We start from the raw sequence: 16,579 nt of genomic DNA, 5'->3' as shown, positions 1-16,579 counted from the left end.
CCATCCTTCCACCGATAGCTGGTCAACTAAGAATATTTTCAATGAAGATCAAGATAATGTGGGCTATTTTATGTATTAAAGGACCTATATGTGAGTACTTCATTTTGAGTACTCGCCGATATCGAGTACCAATACCAGACATTTTTTTTAACAGGGATTTGATTACAGTGGTAATTTCATAGGGTTTTTATAGTATAGTCTACTTTTTCGTTTTGTTTTCGTTAGATATAATTCCAATATAATGTATTTACATACGGACCTGTCTTTAGTCTTTATCACTTCGTCTCTGCCGACTGAGCCCTGCTAACTGACAGCGAGCCACTTTTAGCATAACAGTTTGTCAATTACAATAAGTCATAATGCATGCACAAGCAAATAATTGCCAATGTCACTTAGTAACTTTAGCTACTATCGTAAAAACAAGTACTGCGCTGATATCCTTTGTGACTATAAAAACCTTTAGACTCCTAAATATTTTCATGAAAGTATATACATGAAAGTCACATATGATTAAAGATGAGCTTAATGTGCAGAACAGTCAATGTGCTTCTTTACGGTCATCGGTCGTCTGCTGAGATGCAGCACAGTGACAGTGGTATCAGTAGCTCACTGACGAGTATGAGTACTGGCACCTCGTATCAGACCGATACCTGATACTGGCACATCGATATATCCTAGCCTGAGCCACCACCCCGCCCCTCCTCTGTACTAGGCTGCTCATCAGGTGGAAAGGATTATTCCAGATTGCGACAGCTCTCCTCGCACATCTCATTTCCCTGTACACTCAGAGGCTACAATAAATCCCCAAGCAGAATGTTTCAGCTGTGGCTAAGACTGTTTTTGATGTCTTTTTAAAATCATTAATCCATACACAGATCCTCCTACACCCCGGCTTGCAGTTATGGAAAATCTTTCATAGCCAGCAACTCATATTTATTTTCTATGTTTTGGTCTCCACAGCTGCGTTCCATGACCTCATGCTGTGCGCTGGTTAAATAAGAAATCTTAAAGGGCACTGGCTTTTTCAATGCACTCAATACACAAAGCATAAAGCAAGCTCTGGTAACTCAAAGGTGACATCACCGGGCCAAGTTAAAGTCATTTTTAAAGCGTGTGTAAGTTTGTGATCTTTAAAAGGATAACTTGTTAGTCTTTCAGAGGTGAGAAAACACAGCCTGAGCTCAAAAACACAAAAGCTGATGGATTTTAAGGAAAGTTTGTACACTTTCCAAGCATTTTAAATTTATAAATGATACTCCATAATAGGACTGCAACGATCATTTTGGTAATCGATTATTCTTTTGATTGATCAATTAGCTGTTTAGATTGCAAAAGGCCAGTGAATAGGAGATTTTTACTCAATTTGAGATGAAGTTAAAGCCATGCAGCTTAAGAACATCTTCAAAAAGTATATTTGCAACAAAACATGGATTTTCACTAAAAACAAAAAATCTACGCATTGTCATTTCGATGTAATTACTGCTCTATCTGAGTCATAAAACCTTTCCTCTCTGAAATTAACAATTATTTGATTACTAAATTAGTTCATTTCAATACTCGATAAGACTTTGTTGCAGCCCCACTCTACTCAGTGGAAAGGCAAGTCTGCTTACAACAACCAGGCCCATTTTTCAACCTATTTTTGAGCAGTAACTGGATAAGAAATACCTGCCATACTATGGAACCATACATTCTAGGAAAAGCAATTACATCTTCACAAAAGCCTGAACACACCATTAAAATTGTTATTTAAGACTTATGTTAAAATATGAAATTATATCAGAAAGTGTACATGTTCTCCACTCCATAGAGAGCTTCCAGAGCCCAGAAGTCCTGTGCTGCTGTGTCATTATCATAGACCATCATTAGTGCCAGCATCTGCCACCGTTTCTGCACCAATAGTAACTGTTCTTTTGTCTCCATGGCAACACACCCCCACCCTCAGTTTTTCTATTTACTTTTTCCATATTTGAGATGATTTTATGTAGGTGACCTTTTCGTGCGGCTCACTTCAGGACAGTTCTATGCGTGCGTGTTATTTGTCACGTACAGAGATAGTGACTGTGCTAATGGCATCGTTATGGGACTAAAGCCATTTAAGTGTGATCGCGAGAGGAGTTTGTCTGTAGGAGGTGGAGCTGGGCGTAATGATGCAGAGGGAATTGGTAAGTTCATTAAAACCAAATAAACATTCTTCATGGTAAAAATGTGTACTTTTTTTGACAAGATTAATTTGCACAATTAATGGTAAGTAGAGAGCAATAATAGTTTTAAATATTATTTTTCTATGAGAGCTGCATTTGCCATATAAAGTCTACGGCTCAGTATGTAGGACATACATTCTGAAAGAAGAACAGAAGTTGTTCTACTTAAAGTGAAAAGAGAGCGACCCAGAAGCACCAAACAAAGGATCAGATCATTATATAATGCAGTTTGCTAAATACTAGAGCAAGTAAACAATTAACAGTTAGGTCAAAAGAATATGTTTTAAGCAATAAGACTAATAGTTAATCCCATTAGGTACACAAAATACTATACTGTTAAACTACAGTTAGCATGAGTGTTTCAGCACCATGGACAGGGACAGCTGAACAGTTGAGCTCAAAGGGTCATTGACAAACAGGACAAACTCTGATAATGTCATTGTCATAATATCTGCAAAATAGGCACCTCTCTAATGTGCATTAAACATAAATGAATGGGAAACATTACAAACATTGATAGGTTGCCCTGTGCATCACTAGAGGCTTTTCTTTACCTGGAACCTTAGGACTTTAATTTCACATAACGTTAGAGATATACCTATTTGTGTAGTTCAATAACGTAGTGTAGTGTAGTTCAATAGATCTAGTTAGTGTAGTTAGCTCCTCCCTTCAGACAAATGTAAAGGAGTCCCACCAGTAATCTGACCAGAATTGAAGAAGGGGTGAAATGTCCTCACTCTAAAACATTTGTCCATTCCTTTGCTATCTAGTAGCTGAAGTCAGGACTGAAGCATTTTGTAATTATTGATGTCCAGGTATGTTTTTGAGGTGTGAAACAAGATTACAAACATGGCCAAACGTTTTGTTAGTATTTTGTTTAGTATCAAGCACAAGTATGACTCTCACGGTTTATGTGAGAAGATGGGCCTGTCCACAGTCCTCAAAACATACCTCGAAGTGACCGCTGTACTGTCCATTTCTGGCCCCTGCAGTGTTCAGGAGCAGGCTACTCCAGACACCTCCCCCAAAGCAGTCACACTACATTAGTTCATAACACGCAACAACCCTAACCAAGAGGAGACGGAAGAAGAGCCGGACTGTACAACTGTCCCTCCCAGGCTTCCATAGCACAGAGGAGCTACAACAACGTGTGGTAAAAATAGTCTGCTTCTATTGTAAACTCAGGTCTTTAAAGAATTTGAGTAGCGAGATGAATTGTAGTTTTACTAATTATTACCATAAAATAAAGCTGGAGGAGAATAGCTTGGTATAGTTAATAATATTGACATTTAAAAGTAAAAAGAGGATTGACACAAGGTTAAAAAGAAAATTCTAAGTTTTAGTAAGCAAGACAAAATATTGCTAATTAAAAAAGCAATCAAACAGTGTGAGTGTTTAATGAAGCATAATATGGCTCTCACCAGACTGATATGCCAACTTGTTGAGTGGAGCTGTATGTAGCCTGCCCTCTTACTGTTTTAAAAAGTAAATACAATCACAACTGAACCTATGCCATAAATGTGCAATGTCTAATTTTTCTGATAGCGGGCCTGCCACCTGCTTGACAACGTGAAGGTGTTATTGTTTTTTTCCTGGAATGTTATACAATATGGCACTTTATTTAACTAACCTTTAACCTGCAGAACCTCTAAAATTCACTCACGGAGCTGCAGAGGCTGCACTAGCATTGATTAATGATTGGCTGTAGGTGCGGGAGTTTAGGTAGTGACGACTCAGATCAGAAAGAGCCCTTTTAAGAGAGCCCGTTTAATGCAACTGGATTTCAACATTGCTCATTCTGCTTTCTGATAACACCAAAGTACAACATAAGTAAGAATAAAACAGCATTAAAATTCTTATCAGCAAAAGCGAGAGACCAAACCAGTTTTGAACAACAGTAGTAAGTGAACTGGAGCACTGTTTGCACTGGGCACCACAGAGCAGAGCGTCTTGGTACAGCAAGGCTCAGAACCTGCTGTCACCAGAACACAAATGAGGCACATTTCCAGTAATTTCACCCACCAAGGTTTACAGCTAAACAAAAACAAACAAGACAAGACAAGTGAAGACAAGATGGAAAGTCAGAGTAAAACTAATTACATTGTAGATTTAGTGGACTAATCCTGTGTGAAAGGCAGGTGTGAACCATAACTGACTCGCACACATTTCTATTTCTATTTGACCAGAGGGTTATTCTAAATTCAAAATACTTCTTCATAGAATCGTTCATAGAACGATAGTTACATTCTGAACTTTTGTTTGTCACAAAAATAAATTGTTCAGTTTCTTATACTTTAGATTCTTCTGTACAGACCTCATACCTTGGCAGTTTTGACTGCACTCTGCTGCCTTCCTCAGAAGTGTCACATGATGTTACGGTATGAAACAAATAGAGGTCTGTACAGAAGAATCTAAACTATAATCAATACAGAAAACCCAGTTAACCTAATGGGACCGTTCAAATTTTTCTATAAAGTCTGGATTTTGCTTCAAAACCGCACTCCAGTCTGACCGAGGACTGGCTGTAGACCTTTCCATAAATAAAGTCATAGTTGATCAGTGATGATTTAAAACAATTTAATCAAGATTAACTGCAGATCCTAGACTTTTAGAACATTACATTTTTATTGGCTTGTACCAGACTATATTTTCTTCTTTCTACCCCCACTTCAAACTCCCCAGTCTGACTATGGAACATGTTGTTTTGTGCACACTGCTGTCTCGTCTTATACACAGTTAAGCAGCACCCTGATGACAGAGGCACACCCTTGGCACCGCTAAGGCTCTTATTACTGTAAGGCAGGGTGAAGGCAGCTGTGAGGGGCTGAATTCTCCTGATCAATCCCCACATCTACATCTACAGCAAGGACAAAAGCGGGTGAAACCCAAGGGTACAGGTGTCCAGTAACATTTTTGCTGTGCCACAATGTTTGTTTTGACATGGACCATGTATTTCTCTGATTGGTTAACTCGACTGTTAATCACACCCATCAGTAATAGTTTTGTTTCCAGACCCAAAAGTCTTTGTAAAATATTGCAAAAAAACCAAAATAATAATAAATGTATGTATGTATATATATATATATATATATATATATATATATATATATATATATATATATATATATATATATATATATATATATATATATATATATATATATATATATATATACACACACACACATACATATATACACACACACACGCGCATTTTCCCATTTTTTTGTTTGTAAACAATTCAGATATACATACATATACGTTGTCATGTCTAATGGGATAGTTATTGAATACAACATTTTTCATCATATTGCGCAGCCGTAAATATTCTCAGTTTTCTATAGTCCAATCCTTTTTTTTTTGTGCTATGTTGGAAAGTTGCACTAACAAGCTTTAATCAGCATTCAGATGGACACAAGTAACATCTTTATGACACAGCATCAGTTTACACCACACATTTGGTCGAAGTGACAAACCAAACTCACAGAGCCTCAGCTATTTTTACCTCCGCTCTCACTCGCTGCAGTAAACATGAACATTTCACAGTCTGCTGGAGCTAATGGAGCCACGCTGAGCTACTCTGACAACAACATACATCACAAGGCACAGTACAAAACAGCCACAAAAACAACTCAAATTCTATCATTTTTCAAACTCAGCTATATACATTTAGTTACACTATATGGAAAAAAACAAGTTCTTTCCAGTCATGGTTAGAACATTGAAATAACAGCCTTAACATACTTGTAGTGATTCCATTACTATTGTATTTTTTTTTAGGAACAATACTAAGAATGCAATGAAAACCTAAATGTATTTGACTACTAAAGCCTCGGTATGCAACTAAAGAGCTAAAAAAAAAAAAAAAGAAGAATAATTAAGTTTTTTTTGTTTGTTTTTTTATTGCACTGAAATGGTAAAAAAACAAAAAAACACAAAACATGCTTCCTTACTGTGAGTGAGCTTGCATTTCATAAAACGTATCTATCTCCATGGAGAATGTTCCTAAGTATGATTTTAACTTTCGCTTTCCATGCAATACTGAAGGTGACATCCCACCACCAGGAAGTTGCACACTGTACCTGTAATTCAAGGCATAGCATCTTCCGGAGTACAAAAACTACCTTACGTAAACCGAATTGCATCGACCTAAAACCAAATCTTCATCTGACTTGCCTTATAATTTCGGACAATTCTTCCAATCAACTTCTAGAACAAGCAAGCAAATTATAACTCAGAATTTTTCCCATATATATTTTGCCGTTTTAAGTATACAGGCAAACTTGAAATTTCCACAATTATACCAAAATTGAGCATAAATTGTAACGTAAAACATGACTCACCTAAAAGTAGATCAGCAGACAGCAATCAGCACATACAAAGGAAGAAAGAGAGAAATAACTGTTAGAATTTGACATGATCAGAATTGACAAAAATCACAATCTACATTTATAATAATTTGATTCAAACGAGAGATTAAATACAGACACTGATTAGTACAAAGATCACCCCACACCTGGATTCAAGAAACTGTTATTGTTAAAAGACAGTTGCACGGTTTTGATTTGGACAGTGCTGTGAAAGAGAATGATTTTGATTGGTTAGTGATATCCATCATCATCAACGTGGTTAACAGAACATTGGTGCAATTTGGTGTGAATTTACAACAGAGTTAGACAAAGGACGTCCCGCAGCCAGAGTTGGACTTGGGTTGGTGCATTAGTTACAAGACAAGAGAAAATTGTCATTGTTGTGATCATGCAAGGAAAAGACACGTTGGTGGTTAGTCTTCTACATCAGTGATTCTCAAACTTAAGGCATCCCCTCAAATATATGTTTTTCAAATACTGCTTTAAATGAACTAAAGTAGGTCTAAATTATGACTTAACAGAACTATACCAGGTGTGAAGAATAAACTTGCAACCAGGCTTAAGTTAAATTTGAACTTAGGGCTGGGTAATTATTTATTTTCTGTTCTGAATGCTTTATTGGACAAAATACCCTCTCTCTCCCAATTTTATACTATAGCTAGAGACATTTGGTAAACGGGTACATTTGAACTAAGACTAAAACCAGACAAAAAGACTCCTGAACACCACAGTTTGAGAACCACTTGATCTAATATTCTAGCATTCACATTGGTCCTAAAAGCTGGTTAACAAACATCAGTGATCTAAACAAGCAAACGCTGGAACACCATGCGGGTAGGGATGTCTAGAACTTCTACTGTCCAGCGCTGACGCCAACAAACCTTCAACAACAGGAGACACTGGTGAGACCTCTGCGGGGTCCCCCACTGAGTCAGCAAAACTGGGAAAGAAAGGCTTGGCTGCTGGGTTAAGCGCAGACCCGGGCGCAGGTGGTGAAGATGGGCTGATTGCTTGAGAGTCCTCGGCTGGAATAGGTTTAGCATCTGGTGAGGTCGGACTCTTTGAAGAAGACGATGATTGCCGTGACTTTCTGGACTTCTTTGTGTCTTTGGGTTGTGACTCTTGAGCTGTAGTTTTCGGGGACCGTAGAGGAGCTGGACTCGGGGTATCAAAGGAGAGGCCAAGGGGAAGCTGGTGACCGGAACTATCAGTGAACTCAAAAATATCGTTACCGCTGCTCACTTGGGATTCGTTGAGGAACCATGAAGCGTCCGACGGGGATAGTGGTGGAGCAGACGCCTGGACGTCATCCTTGGGTGGCGGGCTGGCCTGGGAAGCAGAACTGAATGCCGAAGTGTCTCCGTCTGCCATCACTTGCGAATCTTGGAGGGGTGTAGTTTTGTCAAAGATGCCACTGTCCACCATGTCTCCTGCTGGAACTTCAGGCGAAAACGTAGAAGAGAATGTTTGGTTGCCATTTTCCAGATCCATTAAGAGGTCAAATGAATCATCAGGTTTGGCCGCTGCCGGGAATGATCCAGGCATGGTGAACGGAGGAGCAGTGGCTTTGAGCTCGCTGTTTAGCACCAAGGGGCTGATGGGATTGATTGTTGGCGCGAAAACATCTTGGGATAAAGGAGTCGGAATGAGGCTCTCTTCTGCTGGGGGTTCCGGTCTCCAATTGTGATGATCAGGAAAGGGAGAGTCCACACCACCAGAACTTCCAATCTCCATCATGACGTCAGGGACAATCTGGGCGGTGGCGGCAGTAGATGGAACGAAGGGTTCCGCCATGACGCTCCACTCTTCCGGAATCTTTTTACGGCTTTTGTTTTTCTTGCCTCTGCCTTTGCCGAGCTGTTCCTCCCAGCCAGCCTCCCCTCTGTCCCTCCTCGGACCGATCCTGTTGTAGAAGTCTTCTCCTGGTGAACTTTCTCCCTGGACCTGTGCCTCTGCTGGGCCCCTGCTCTCCATGTGCTCAAACACCCCTTCATCTTTCTGTCGTCTTTTCTTCTTTTTCTTCTGCTTTCGGTCCGATCCCTCAGTTTCTCTCTCGTCACCGCCAGCATGGCCTCCGCTTTCCCGGCCCAGCCACCCATCAGGTTGGTCCTCGGGGCTAGCTCCAAGATGGCTGGCGTGACGACTGATCACCGTGGAGACGCTGGGGGTGAACGGGAGGTCTGAGTCCAAACATGAGCCTTTGTTGGGCCAGGAGTCACCAATTGCACCTTGTTGTGGATGGAGAGGGGATAGTTTCAGTGGAAGAGATATTCATACACATTTCGTTGTAAGTAAATCTTAGAAACACTTAGCGTTCTCATGTTTTTTTTTAAGTGATGCTGTCTGGAATATAAGACAAGGTTACACTGACAATTGATTGACATTCACTCATCGGTAACAAAAAGTGACTAGGCAGCAAGACATTTTTGCCCTATACCTGCAATTGTTATCAGGCAATCCCAGCATGCAGTGGCAGTGGTAGTGCAGAGTACAGAAACTAACTGCATCGGCCGTTAAGTGTAAGCCTGGGCCTTTTCCCGGACTTACAAAGCTCCAGATTGACAGAAGTGGATTCCTGCAGTTAAACAGACTAGCAGCTAATCAAGCCGTGAACGTGAGTGAGGACCTCTCCTGGTCACTTTAACACCCCGGCCATGGTTTAAAAAAGATATTGCTACTTCACTCTATACGATACTTCACTCTACCTGAGCAGAGCAAAGGCTATAGTCTCAGACCAGTCCAACCCTACCCACCTGCTGTTTGATCTGTTACCCTCACTAAGGTGTTACAGCTCGATGTAGTAATTACACTGAAAAGCTTTCTTCCAACAGCTATTAACGTGCTAAATAATTTTCCTGAGAGGGAGTTGCTAATTGTAATTTCATTCTTTGTTTTCTCATTCAATGACAAAGAAATCACTCAATCAAATCACAAACTTCTGCTAAACCAGTGTTTTCTGGGTGTTTCTTACGCTGACATGAGTGATTTAGCCTGCTATGTAGGCTACAACAGTTGTGCATTAGTATATTTTTCACAAATATGTCCAGGGACCCTTTCTGATAATATAAGAAGGTGAAAAGTAAACCAGATGTCCAGATATTGCAGAATTAAGGGGAAATCTATGCAATCTATTCACCTTATTCTGGAAGTTACTGTGGGCGCTTCCATCATCATTTGGCATGTATTATTTTGCATGTGGCTGCCGATCTTGACAGCAAATGATTCTATATGGACCACAGAGATGTTTTAAAGCCTCCCAGAGAATCGGTGCACTATTGAAATATGGTTGCACATGAACATTGAACATTCTGAAAATCAATCTACTTTATCCCGTTTAACCTGAAGTGCCACCACAAAGAAAGCACCGTTTAGCAGCATTTATGGTAAAAGTGGGCAGGGAAGAATAAGGTCAATACTCTTTAAAATAACATCTGTGCCACGTAAAGGTCACTAATGATAGTTTTAAGATAAATCATTGCCTATGACTTGATTTATTGACAAACCCCCCCCCAAAAAAAACAAAATAAAACAGTCTTGATGCCTAGTTCACCACTGCCAATATGGTGTCCCAATCAAATTTGAGCACGTGGGTGCAGGAGCTCTCTTATAAAAAAAACTTATTTACAAATGCACTACCCTCAATGAGTGGAAGTGAATAAGCAGTGAGACATTTTTAATTGTTGTGTCACAACAGTTAAGACTGTAGTATCAGAATATATTGGAAGAGAGTTGGAATAATGTTAAGCACTCTTTTCTCACCACAAGAAGATTCAATTCCTAGACCGAGTAGGGGCTGTCTCTGTGGTGTTCACTAATTTTTTCTTGATCTGCAAGGTTTTTTTCTAAAATAGCATATCCTTCTGGGACAATAATCCTCTGTCTATGTCATTATGAATTCAAATCGGATTTATATAAGATAATAGATATGTGAAGGTTAACTGGCTGGCCCATTTTTCACATTTTGTGATCCCTCTGTACTCTACTATGGATTCATTAAAAGTACCTCGACCTCCAAAATCATATAAACATCGCGCAGTGTAAGTAATTACTAAACTAAAGGAGGCAGAATGTGAATATTCATACTAACAATATAATGTATGTAATGACAAATAGGCATGTGCAATTGAAAGTTTTGCTGCAATACTATTTTTTTTTTATTATCCAATCTGACACTTGGGCTCAGTGTATTTGCAGATATCATTACCAGTCTGATACCGCATAGTGTGAAGTAGTATAGACAAGACAAATTCTTGTGATTTTTGTGAGTTCACAAACTGGAGAATGCATCTTGGAACACCTATCAATTTGGTGAGATTGATAGTAGAAAAAAAGAGAAAAAAAGTAAAAGGGTATCTGAAGAAAATCATCCATAAAAGACAGTACCGTAATAAAAGAGATTTTGAGAACTGGTATTAGAGTCATGTAAAATATTTAGGGTCCTCACCAGGACAATAAAGAATCGTATTGGATCAGTGATTTGGTCTGAGTACCAATACCTGAAAAATGTGTGATATCTGAGCTTTTGCTGATACCATAATCTGTATATAATAATATTGGAAAAAATTATATTCAATGCACGTACACCACAATTAAGTACTGGGAGGAGCTTTCTCCATGTAGACATAAAATGATTAACTATCAGCTAATGATCCTGGACAGAAGGTCAATGACTGTCCAACTCTGGCTCTGGTCTAACTAATGAACAGATCTCATCGATGCTGGACGTAACAGCAGAGAAGGAACAAAAAGTTACAAGGTGTTCCACTTTGTCCTAGTTTGCTGTTGGTTTTTGCTGCGTCTTTACTCACTCGAACCTATTCAGGAGAGTTTAAGTAGAGCAGCTGTCAGACTGCATACAGGGCTCTGGTTCTCGAGAGGACCATTCTTATTATTCTTATTATATTCTTATTATTATATTAACACAACCATGACAGAATCGGCTCTGTACAAGTGCGGAACTTAGGCTAGAAAAAGACACAGGTCAAAGGGAGCAAAATTGATAATTATGCTGTGGGACATCATTGTGTGGGACAGATATAGTCACATGTAATATTGTCTTATGTTTTCAGATCACATTTATACTATACAAATGAACAAGGCAGCATTAGCTGGTCCTATAACTCAAAAAATGTCAGTTCAGTACCTTCGACTGGCTGGTGATTGTCCTTGGGCATAACACCATCCATATATGTGTTTGTGTACCAAACATTGTTTTTATGTTGTAAGCCTAGGAACATATGGCTAAATGAAGAGCTAAAATTAAATTAAATTACAATGGAATAATTACAAGAGGCTGAACTTACAGTGTGTTGTATGTCATGTATTGTAGAGTTCTGCTCTGTAGCAGCTCTGTAATTTATGTGATTCTTACAAGCAGTTAATATTTCAGACAAGCCAATATATTATGTATCTCAGTGTCTAAGCACAGACTCACACTAGGCTTTTTGAATGTTGTTGGGCTCAAGCATGATTGCGGAGCATTCTATGGCCCACACTCAGACCAGCATAACCCTGAACCACGCCTGGTGATGTCGTCACACAGCACTGTTTTTTTGCTGAAGAGCTAACACTTTACATTGAAAATAAAGCAAGCAACATGAAATATCTTATATAGTGAGGCAGATATGAGTCCTTCCTGTGGTTCAAGCTCAGTATGGATTTTAAAGCAGTTTGGAGCAGTGAGGGAAACAAGAGATGAGATGCTGTAAAATCCTTATTGAAGGTATGACTGGATCTGCCCTGTGTTTCCTATACTGTCCTTTGCTGCTCTCTATATGTGCCAGAGGGCGCTGCCTGGTGTTTCCGCTTTCTTGCTGCCCTCACAGTCGGAACTTTTCTAGTGAACACTTGAATGCTCCCTACAGGACCTCATGCGCACTAGACTGGAGGAAGGCCCTTGGTCAGAGAGAAGAGTGGACATTAGAGAGACAGCTTCTTACTGTGGGATAAATACACACATGACAACTGCCCTGTACATGTCAGCATCAGATGAGCACTGACCTTGTACCGAGAGAGAGGCTACTATAGAGGGACACGCAACAGCAAGCCAGAGGAGGGCTAGCTGTTGCATTCCACTCATATGGGCAGTACAGAAAAACCATGAACGTATTTTTATAATAGCTGTTGAGTATTTTGTAGGATTGGTCCAATATTAATTTTTTGTGCTCTTACAGACATCCAATAATTGTCTTTGGTTGGGGCTTATTAAGTTGCAACTAACAGAGGTGGGTAGAGTAGCCACAAAAGTACTCAAGTAAGAATAAAGTTACTTCAAAATAATATACAAGTACGAAAAGTATTTAGGAGAAGTACTGCTCAAGTAACAGAAACTTAAAGAGTAACTGTCAGGATGTAACATCTGATTCACAATTTGAAATTAATGTAATTTGAAGGACAAAACATTAAGTGAGGGAAAAAATCTGATATTTTCATAGGATAGAGAAAAATGACACAAACTAATAACACAAATGTTCAAATCATTTCATGCTGTCAACACAAAGCTTTTGCGACTTGTACTTGACTTACTCACAGTGGGAGGGGTAATAGTAACCAAAACCTTCACTCAAGTAAGAGTACTATTACTTCCAATAAAAACATTACTCAAGTAGAAGTAAAAGTGTGCTGCCAGAAAATTACTCTGGAAAGTACAATTTCTTGGAGTGCTACCCACCTCTGGCAAGTCAAAAATAATTTCTATTGTGCTTTGAAACATTTTAAATACATTATTATCAACCAAGGTTAAAATATGGAGAAGGCTTCTAAATTGAGAATATGTATGGAAAATGTGGAATACTGATAAATATAATATATGATCATATCTGAAATAGCTTATTCTTTTTTGACATTTTGATTTAATGTCACCGTCTTTGTTATTTAAAATATGGTATTTTTATGTGTTTTAGAGTCCGCATAGTTCAGATAGCGATTATGATGATAAAAATACAACGATTATGTTTTATAGTTGACTAGTCAAGATTAGACTAGTCTTGCAGACCAAGTGGCTTATATTTTACATTATTTGTCAATATTATTATTTTAAGTGCATAGCAAGGTCCCCTTAATAGTAATAAAGTTCACTAATTAACTGAAACTAAGTATCACATGGACACAAAAAGAATGGGGCATAAAACAAAATATGGACACAATCTTGTTTCCACATTTTTTTTCATTACCAATATATGAAAAAATCCAGCATATCCAATACTATATTATATTGCAATATATTGTATACTCTTACAAGTTTGACCTAGAGTATCAGGTATTATTTCACAGCCGATTTATGTAAATAAGTAGAAGAAAAACTTCTAATTTTTAAACAAATGTAACAGCCATCTTGCTTGTATTTACTAATACCATTAGGGTCAAAATAGGTGGATGACGCTGTATGTTTTAGGTAAAAATGATGTATTATTATGACTACTCCTGTACCATGAGGAGGAGGGGTTACCTGGGAGTAGGTCCATGGGGCTGCGTGGAGGCTGAGGCTCTGGGAGCATCGGGCTGTGGTCTTTAGGCACATCTGAAGCTGACTGGGGGGTGGACAGCTGAGCCTCTGCTACACTGGGGGGCTTTTCACCAGACAGGGGGGCTGCGCTGAAATCCACTGGCTGGGAGAAATCTGAGGAAGAGGTGGATATACAAAGTCAAAAGAATGGAGTTTGATACATATTTGAGTTGAAGGCCAAAAAGGTCATTTGGACATAGTTATTGAATCAAGACGCTTCAACTCCTGTAAACAGCAGGCAGAAGGTAATTTAACTTAGAATTTCTGTTCCATTAAAGCAGTGTTTTTCAACCTTATCTGAGTCACAGAGCACGTTTTTGGTTAAAGAAAGGGTATTACACTTCTACAAGGTAGTAATTGCTGACACTTAACATTTAGATCACCATGCTACATTTAATAGTTTTGAAAATACTATATTCGCAGAAAATAACTTATTAAAAGGTTTAATAAATTTCACTTTCGTTTTTGGTGCCCTGAGTCCCCCACTCAACTTGCTTCCCCTTTGGAGTGCTAACACAATCAGCGTGCATCCCGGTAATTAAACTACTGCATCAGGCTTGTGAAGTTGTAGTGTATTGTTTTGTATGCTGCTTTTGTATATTTATGGGAATTTGTCATGAAGGGGCATGGGTGACATAAGCTTGCAGCTTGAGCATTGGACAGGATCATACTGCTAACCATAGAAGGGTTCAAATAGCACCTACGAGAGATCACTAGATAACTCAAACATCAACAATTCCAAACAGATAAATATGGCCATTTAACTACCCAGTTTCACCTCTGAAGCTTCTCCCTATATCTGGTGCTTTTCTTTGAGAGTTCTCCCATCAACTTAACACAGGCACAGTGGGCTAGTCCTCCTAGTCCTGATCATTCACCCACTGCTCCTGACAGGTTGCCCCAGTGTCAGTGAAGGCTGGGCCAAATGCACGGGATACGGCTGTGTTCACACTTGCACACAGGCAACACATTCACATTGGGACTAAAATTGGGAATAAACCTGGAGCTAAAAACCTGAACTAAACCAGAAAAACACAACCACAACATGAGCAATTTGAGACTTTTGAGCTCCTCACTCCTCATAAGAGAAATCAGAGGCAGAGTTGAGACCACAGCAGAATGTAGCACTCATGACAAGAGAACAACAACAAATGCAAACTTTGACCTTTAAAATGCCAGGGACTTCCTCTTATCTGTACCCAGATTAGCCAAATAGATTCTAACTTAAGAAAAAATATGTTTTGCACAAGTTTAGTTCACATTAAATTAAAAAAAAAACATTACACTGGTTTTCATATTGTTTATGTAGTGCTTATTGATGCTATGGCCAAGTAGGTTCACAAATCAAATCCCATTGCTGCCTCATGGCTCCATATTCCATTACATCAAATATCAAGAAATCCACTTCTGTATTAAAAAAAATGGATAGTTGTGTATAGGAACTGACAGTAGTAGTAGTAGTAGTAGTAGTACTAGTAGTAGTACTAGTAGTACTAGTAGTAGTAGTAGTACTAGTACTAGTGCTAGTGCTAGTAGTAGTAGTAGTAGTAGTAGTAGTAGTAGTAGTAGTAGTAGTAGTAGTAGTAGTAGTAGTAGTAGTAGTAGTAGTAGTAGTAGTAGTAGTAGTAGTAGTAGCAGTAGCAGTAGTAGTAGTAGTAGTAAAGGAGCCTGCAGTGATGAACATAATAAAAACTCCACTCAGTCCATTAACAAGTGCATGTGTGGAAGTCCAGAGTGGAAAACAAAGCTATACCTGAGAACGCTGCAGCCCGCCCAGGCTCCATCATGTGGGTAGAGCCACTGAGGTGGCCCCGGGGGTGGGAGTGACTGGTCATGGAGGCTGAGAGGGGTCAGAGAGTGGAGGGGTGTGGCAGGAGAAGAGGAGAGAGAAGAGGTGGAGAAGGTTGTAGTGGCGAGGTATTCATAATTTAAACAGGGACGGGTCAACAACAAGGAGCAGGGACAGAAATAGAGAAAAGCCATTAAAGTATCCACTGTGCTTTTGTGCATTTGTGTGTTGAAATATTCAAAAGACATGTTTGCTGCCCTGAACTCAGCCCTGTACCTTTAACGCTTTCTCAGATGAAATTAAAGAAACTATTAAAGAAACTATTATGCGTTCTAGATGCTGAAAGTCACTTTACAATTCTATGGATTATTCATTCATTCCCCACATGGTGATGGTAAACTACTACTGTAGCCACAGCTGCCCTGGGATAGACACAGAGAGGCTGCCCATCTGTGCCATTGGCCTGTCAGACCAACACCAGGACTCAAGCACACACCACATTCTTACTAGGCAAGGTGGGTGAAGTGTCTTGCCTAAGGCCACAACAACACCTTGCTATTCCCGGTCTCCCATCAAAGTACTAAGGAGACGTGACACTGCGACAGTTCTGAGATCAGACAAAATCATGCACTCTCAAAATTGTTTTGCCAGTGTGTTGCTTTTTCCTTTATGGCTAGTGTAGGATTTGTGCAGAATTTTAAATTGTACAATT

General features: G+C 39.2%; 1 protein-coding gene across 12 annotated transcripts in view; it reads right to left on the bottom strand.

Moving 5' to 3' along the window:
• Positions 1-16,579, bottom strand: part of LOC117388678 (microtubule-associated protein 4) — a 111,951-nt gene that overhangs the window by 34,319 nt on the left and 61,053 nt on the right. For 10 of the 12 annotated variants that reach the window (XM_055230107.1, XM_055230114.1, XM_055230109.1 and 7 more), the window contains exons 6-7: positions 14,022-14,192; positions 7,456-8,802 (exon numbers count right to left, since the gene is read on the bottom strand). In XM_055230107.1, coding sequence (XP_055086082.1) covers positions 7,456-8,802; positions 14,022-14,192 — 1,518 coding nt within the window. The remainder of the gene's footprint in view (positions 1-7,455; positions 8,803-14,021; positions 14,193-16,579) is intronic. The other 2 variants (XM_055230118.1, XM_055230119.1) reach the window with 1 other exon arrangement.

Source organism: Periophthalmus magnuspinnatus, chromosome 20, assembly GCF_009829125.3.
Source record: "Periophthalmus magnuspinnatus isolate fPerMag1 chromosome 20, fPerMag1.2.pri, whole genome shotgun sequence".
Lineage (NCBI taxonomy): Eukaryota > Metazoa > Chordata > Actinopteri > Gobiiformes > Gobiidae > Periophthalmus > Periophthalmus magnuspinnatus.
Note: the sequence above shows the minus strand (reverse complement) of the source record. Positions and strands in the feature narration are given on the sequence as shown.